At 42.5% G+C, this 7,512-nt stretch overlaps 1 protein-coding gene across 1 annotated transcript in view; it reads right to left on the bottom strand.

Annotated features, from left to right (window-relative positions):
* Window positions 1–7,512, bottom strand: part of HTR4 (5-hydroxytryptamine (serotonin) receptor 4, G protein-coupled) — a 144,916-nt gene that overhangs the window by 55,584 nt on the left and 81,820 nt on the right. Inside the window, exon 3 of the mRNA XM_015409615.1 lies at window positions 2,585–2,785. Coding sequence (XP_015265101.1) covers window positions 2,585–2,785 — 201 coding nt within the window. The remainder of the gene's footprint in view (window positions 1–2,584; window positions 2,786–7,512) is intronic.

Genomic DNA, 7,512 nt, shown 5'->3' with positions numbered 1-7,512 from the left:
GCCTGCAGGAGAAGGAGGGAGGCGGTGATCGCCCGGTTAGGGCGGCGGCGGCGGGGCTTGGGGGAGCGGGGCGCAGTTTGGCGCCCCTGAGGGCTGGCGCGCCCTAGGCGAGCCCCTAGCTCGCCTAGCGGGCGAGCCGGCCATGCTCAGAGCCCTGCACGTCCACGGATGGCCACACATAAGGAAACAGGTTAAATCAGATCTTAGACCTTGCTCATCCCTCAGAGAATGAAGCAGAATTGAAGGTGACTTGTTCTTCGTAAATCATGAAATAATTATTCCCAAAGGGGCATGGTCTCACATGCTGACCCAGCTTCACTTCCCCTCACTAAGGCATGAAGAGGTCAAAAAGCATGGGCTCATCAAATTATGTATTGACCTAGCACAAATGCTCACATACAGCAGTGTATTTAACATTACGCACCATATCAGGAACTTCAACCAAGCAAGTGCAGAGGACCAATGCTGATATGAGATCCCAGACTTGCCTTGGTTCAAACTGTCTGTTGCTGTTTTTGAGCTTAATGGCCCATCCTATCTTACAGTTGTTGATATTCAAAATAGCTTGAAGTTATGTTTTTGCCAGATAAGACAGCAGGTGTTGTAGCCATGAAGAAAGTGTTGTTTGCACATCATGGTACTCCTAAAGAACTCCTTTGTGACAATGTTCCTTTTGCTAGTTCAGTGATGGAATAATTTGCTTCCAGTTAGGGCATCTTCATTACACACTCCAGTTCTGACCATCCCCAGAACAAAGGTTAAGTTGCCTACTAAATTCAAAGACAAGGGGATGGGTTAGCAGCTGTGTTCCCTCTAAGCTGAGTTAGTGTGAGTTAGCTCACAGGTTTTTTTGCCTCCAGCTCACACATGTTTGTCTTAGCTCAGGAAGGATGGCTCCAGAGCAAACTACTTTATGCAATAGCCAAATCGCTTGTTCACAACTTTAATGCCAGGAGCTCACAAAGTAGAATTTTTGCTCATAAGACTCCACAGCTTAGAGGGAGCATTGGTTAGCAGCAGGGCTTTTTTTGTAGAAAAAGCCCAGCAGGAACTCATTAGCATAATAGGCCACACCCAACAGCAGAAACTCATTAGCATATTAGGCCACCCCCCCATGCCTTCCCTTGGCTTGCCCAGGCAAGCCCCCCCCCCTTGAATGGAAGGGAAGGCCCTTGTGAGGAGCCCGGGCAAGCCAGCTCTTGGAGGGGAGGCAGTTTAAACTGCCTTCTCTTGGCTTACCCAGGTGCGCTGCAGCTGTGGGACACTCAGGCAAGCTGGCCCTTGGGAAGGCACGGGGAGACATTTAAATGCCTCCCCGATTCTGCCAGGGGGCCCCTGGCACACCCGCCTCAGAGTCGCTGGGGGGGGTCACTCTCCAGGCCTTCCCTTTTTAGCCATGCACACAGAGATTTTGGCTGTAGTGGGCATGGCCAACTCTGAAGCCAGCAGGAACTCTGTTCCTGTGCGTTCCTGCACAAAAATAGCCCTGGCAGTAAAGATAAACCCCAAATTGTGAGTCCAGTGCTAGTAACCTCTGGCTCCATATCTTTGAAATGTTTGAACTGTGCTTAGTATATACCTCAAAGTAAAGAAGGAGGATACAGTGTATTTACATTGTGGGTCACAATGGAACAATCTGTTCCCCCCTCTGATATTTGTGTGTGTTGGTTTACTCTCATGAGGTGGAGTCCTCCTTAGTTTTGTTTATTAATTCGAATTGTAGGCTGCATGAGCACCCTTGTCCTGAAATTAGTAGCTCCCATCCCTGTACCTTCTATTTTTGTGTGGGGGTACTTTTTATGTCTGTGTACGTGCATACGTGTGCATATAAGTGCTTGCATGCCTGGAAGTCATGGCAACTTCTGCCAACCCCTACTGGGTGCTTGAACATTTTTCAGAGAGGTGACATGATAGTCTCCCTTCCAATTACTTGCCAGGGTTGGCCCTGAATAGGTTCTAAGATCTATCCAAGCACATCCCTGTACTTTCTTGTTAATAAATGAAAGTTGTTTTAAACACATCCTTCTTTACTGTGTGAACCTTAGAGTAGGAACCTGAGTGAGTGCCCTGTTCCTGATTTGCAAGCAAAAGGAACCATCACATCACCTGCGCTTGACCATTAGCTAAACACTAGTGTCGATTGTTTGAAAAGCAAGGCATGCATCACCTTAGAAAACTTTTTTAACAGAAAACATAATGGAAAACATTCAGAGTCTAGTAGCCATTTTAAATTATAAGTAATGCTCTGCTGGCTGAACAAAACCCTTAATCTGGAAGCTCTTACCCCTCCCTGTCATATAGAAAGACAGTCTTTCGACAGCGAAGGCAATGCACACTCTTGTCTGCTTCAGAGTAGTTCCATCTATTGCTACTTCATGTATTTCAGGGTTGATCCCTAGCTTTGAAAAGGACGCCGAAGCTGAACCCTGGCAAGCCGTGGCACAAATTAAGCCCTACACACAGAACATTTCTACAGACCTTTCATCTTGAGTACAATAACTTTTTCTTGGAAAGTCAAAAAATGCAGCACAAAAGAAGAAATGGAAAGCAACAGCATGCCTTTCACACATCTCTTTGCTCCTACCTGTCTAGTGAGATACAGCAGAGGTGAAGAATTGATGCCGTTGTGAGTAGAACATCTAGAGACGTCCGGACCAAACAGAACATTTTCCCATAAATCCAGTTATCTTGAACCAGCTCAATGGCTCCAAATGGCATCACCAGAACTGACACCAGCAAGTCAGCAAAGGCAAGAGAAACTATGAAATAATTGGTCTTGATTTTCCTACAAGGAACAGAAATGTATTGATTCAGAAGGCATCATCAAAAGGGGGCAGGCACCTTTTGCATATATCTCTCTCTCTCTCTCTTTCTGTGATATCTCTCTCTCTCTCTTTCTCACACACACACACCACAATTTTATGAGACTGTAAAGCAAATACCTATTTGAGCTGCATAACGAAATTCTTGCAATCTGCCTGGGTTAGGAGGACTGCAATTGACACATTAAGGGTAAGTGGTGAATGAAACAACAGAGTTCCCATAAGTATAGGCAAAAAGTCATGAAAGTAAACGGCCTCTTGGGAATTTTCTAGACACAGGAGACTAGAATTTGACACCAAGTAGAAGGGGTGTGGATCTGGCTGTGCATTAATGGAAGCAATTTGTTTGTTTATAAAAAAATTCCAAGACTGTCCTGAGAGATTCAATGTGTATTTTTGAAGGGGAGAGTAGAAAGGCCTGGCAAATGAAGATGGATGCCACAGTTTAAGAAGGGAACACAGCTTCCAAAGGTGACCAGGACAGAACAAGAACAAGAAGGCTAAACCAATATTACAATTGTTAATTTTAGGTGTATTTGACCTTTCTCCTTTAATTAGCATCATAGGGAAAAGGCTCCCCTACTTCAGAATCTCTCAGGACACTCCCTTGAACAAATTCTTCCTTTTGTGCACATAAAGGGAACTTCCTTTCATCACATTATCCAATTCATATACATATTTGATTTTACGGTTGCTTTCAAAATGAGATTTTTATTCACTTTGTCATCCAAAGTGGCGTGCATTTTTTTTTAGCATCCCCATGACATTGTTCCTTAATTGTTCACTTTCTGGATTTTCCTTTGTTTTGCTGCAGTCTTTCCCCGACTCATTTGGCTACTGTTTGGAAAGATCACAGTGTACACACCTTTGTATGCCATGTGTACAGGAGATGTACATTTTTGAAGGTCCACCCATACTTGAACCATTTTATTCACCTCAGCCCTTCTCGGCTGCTATTTTCTCCATAACTACAGGGCTTTTTAGAAATAAAGCAAGTTCTAGAACACTACAGCACAATAACATTATAATGAGCTATGGAATAATTGAGTTGCTCATCTGAATTCCCAAGCTTAAAGTTGTTGGGGTTTTTTTAAAGTAAGCCTCTATCAGTTTTCATTATGGAGATGTGTGCAGAAATGTGCATTTCTATTCACAGAAATTTTACAGGATCCAACCTATTGTAATGAAGCTGTTCTTCACTACTTTGCTTTGAAATACCCTCCTCTATACTTATTTTTACACTGTGAATACAAAGAAAATTGGTCTTTACTTGTAACCAAAAAAGGGTATTTTAAGGACACATAAAGATGTACACTGATCAATGCCATAGCAAGATAAATGCAACCCCAACATTTTAAGAAACACACAGCTGTTATCAAAAATGGTAACCCCACAATGAATTTTCCATAATGTGATGCACAGCATAAATTATACTATGTCCCAGCATCACTGAAATGTGTTTTCCTCATATCCATGTTACTTCATTGGCTGCAGGGGCTGTGAAATGCAACAATGACACAGCAGGACACAGAGTAAGTTCTACTGTATATCACAGGTGGAAAGAACCTGATACAAAGTGCCCAATTTCAGTAGTGGCTCTCATGGTTATTGCAATGTACCATTCCATCCTAAAACTCAAGTATTAGCTCTGTAATCCATAGTCCTACATACATATAACAGGTGTGTCTGTAATGAATGAAGAGTATTGCTATTTCAGCTTTCTCTGTTATTTTGTCAGTTATTTTCTCCATTATTTTGTGAGCTTGGCTTTGCATCATTTTTAAAAATCCCTGCACCAGACATCTCCTCCTCCTTCAGGTGGTATTTACCTTTCATAGGCATTTAAAAGCAACTACATAAGAACATAAGAGACACCAATGTTGGATCAGGCCAAAGGCCCTTCCAGCCCAACACTCTGTATCACACAGTGGCCAGAAATACCAGTGCCATCAGGAGGTCCAGCAGTGGGGCCAGGACATTAGAAGCCATCCCACTGTTGACCCCCCCCCCCAAGCACCAAGATGACAGAGCATCACTTGCCCCAGAGTCCCTATCTATACCTTGTGGCTAATAGCCACTGATGGACCTCTGCTCCATATGCTTATCTAATTCCCTTTTGAAGCCGTCCATGCTTGTAGCCACCACAACTTCCTGTGGCAGTGAATTCCAAGTGTTAATCACTCTTTGGGTGAAGAAGTACTTCCTTTTATCTGTTCTAACCCGACCGCTCAGCAATTTCATGGAGTGCCCACGAGTTCTTGTATTGTGAGAAAGGGAGAAAAGTACCTCTTTCTCTATCTGCTCTTTCTCATGCATAATCTTATAAACCTCAATCATGTCACCCCTCAGTCGTCGTTTCTCCAAGCTAAAGAGCCCTAAGCGCTTTAACCTGAGGAAAGCAAGGTATAAAAACCTCTTCTTCTTCAACTACTAGAGAAGAAATTTTCTGCTGTCAAGTCTTAGTCCTTCCTAATAATCCCCAGCATAGCATTGACCTTCTTTATTGCAGTCACACACTGTCTCAACATTTTCAGTGAGTTATCTACTACAACTCCAAGATCTCTCTCTTGATCAGTCTCTGCCAGTTCAGACCCCATCAACATGTATTTATATTTAGGATTTTTGGCTCCAATGTGCATCACCTTGCACTTGGCCACACTGAACCCCATTTGCCATGTTGACACCCACTCGCCCATCCTTGACAGATCCCTTTGGAGTGCCTCACAATCCTCACTGGTTTTCACCACCCTGAACAACTTCGTATCATTCGCAAATTTAGCCACTTCACTGCTTACTCCCATCTCCAAATCATTAAACTACATAACTATGATAGCGCTTTTTTTTTACCTTCATCCTCTTTCCCACATTTTTAAGTCAAACTACCTTGTAAGGTGAATATCTGATAAATAGCATGTCCTTCAATCAGTTTATAACCAAAATAACTAGAGCATGACAGTACTCTAAACACTCTTTTTATTTTGTTCATAACAATGGCTGTGGTATTTTTGGTTATTAAAGGCTGTGTTCAAAACAGAAACAAAACTAAGTGATTTTTTAAAATTTACTGTATTGTTAAACCCACACACATATGCAAACAATAACTGCAGACAATCACTGACCTCCATTACTGACAGTACTAGTTTTACAAACTTTCTCCTTCACATTGTGAAACCTTATAGAAAAGAGAGATTATCTTGTAACTGTGCTTTTTGGACCAAAATAAAATTTTTGTTTCCCAGTTGTTTAACAAACATGCCATCTTTTTGAAGTCTTTTCTTCATGTGGCCAAGGAACACAGTTCACAGTTGCTATTCTTTAAAAAAAAATATTAAATATATGTCAATGTATATTCCTTCTACAGTCTATCCCTTGACTAAATGTCCTTCACTCATTCAGCCTTTGTTTATATGAACTGCTTATATCATCATTAAAAGTTCCTCCTTTCCAGGTTGTCAACATCCTTAGGAGAGTGGCAGTGCCCAGAAAGGAACACTGTACTCCAGATGAAGCCATAAGCAGAGATTTGCTGGGTCACACCAAAGATCCATATAGCCCAGCATTCTGTTTCCTAATCTTCCTTACTAAAGAGAAGTGTAGCTAACGCAGTATTGGGGCTAACAACTATGACCTAGTATGCCCTGAGTTCAAATTTCACTTATAGGGTGACCAACCCTAGCTTGGTAAATTCCTGAAGATTTGGAGGTGGAGCCTGGGGTGGGTGGGTTTGGGGTAGGGACCTCACTGGGGAGCAATGCCATACAGCCCCTCCTCCAAAGCAGCTGTTTTCCCCAGGGGAACTGATCTCTGTAGTCCGGAGATTAGTCATACTTCCAGGAGATTCAAAAGGGAATTAGATAAGCATATGGAGCAGAGGTCCATCAGTGGATATTAGCCACAAGGTATAGATAGGGACTCTGGGGCAAGTGATGCTCTGTCTTCTTGGTGCTGGGGGGGGTCAACAGTGGGAGGGCTTCTAATGTCCTGCCCCCACTGGTGGACCTCCTGATGGCACCTGGTATTTCTGGCCACTGTGTGACAGAGTGTTGGACTGGATGGGCCTTTGGCCTGATCCAACATTGGCGTCTCTTATGTTCTTATGAGATCCGAGGCCCCACCTGGAGGCTGTCAACCCTACCTCTGCCAAGCAATTCTCCCACAGCTACTACCCCCAACATATGTGTGTTAAGTGCTGTCAACTCACTTCCAACTTATGGCGACCCCATGAATTAATGACCTCCAAAATGTCCTGTGTTAACAGCCTAGCCTCCCTGAAAAGACTCTTATAAGAGTTACAAGAATGAGATAGGTGGAGTGCTGTTAACAATAAAAGCACCATCAATTATTCAGCTTATATGACCAGAGCATAGTTAAAATCAGAAATACAAATATACAGTCACTGAACACTAATACATGAAAATACAAAATTGTAAAACTATAAAGTAGATAGAAAATTATAAAACTTTACAAAATTGATAAATAATAAAACCTTACTAATTAAAATTCACCATTAAGAACTAAGGAATGAGAATCAAAAGTCTTACAGATTATAATTTAAAATAACAACATTGGGTCTCTCCTCAGTAACTAATTTAGAACTGACAAGTGGAGACCCGCAAGAAACTTGCAGGATGGTTATCCTATTCCTCACACCTTTGCTTCCTCCTGTCTCCCTCTACCTCTCTCACACTCT

Source organism: Gekko japonicus, unplaced genomic scaffold, assembly GCF_001447785.1.
Source record: "Gekko japonicus isolate JY-2015 unplaced genomic scaffold, Gekko_japonicus_V1.1 scaffold2504, whole genome shotgun sequence".
In the NCBI taxonomy this organism is placed as follows: Eukaryota; Metazoa; Chordata; class Lepidosauria; order Squamata; family Gekkonidae; genus Gekko; species Gekko japonicus.
The sequence above is the reverse complement of the archived record's forward strand: the minus strand, read 5'-3'. Positions and strand labels throughout refer to the sequence as shown.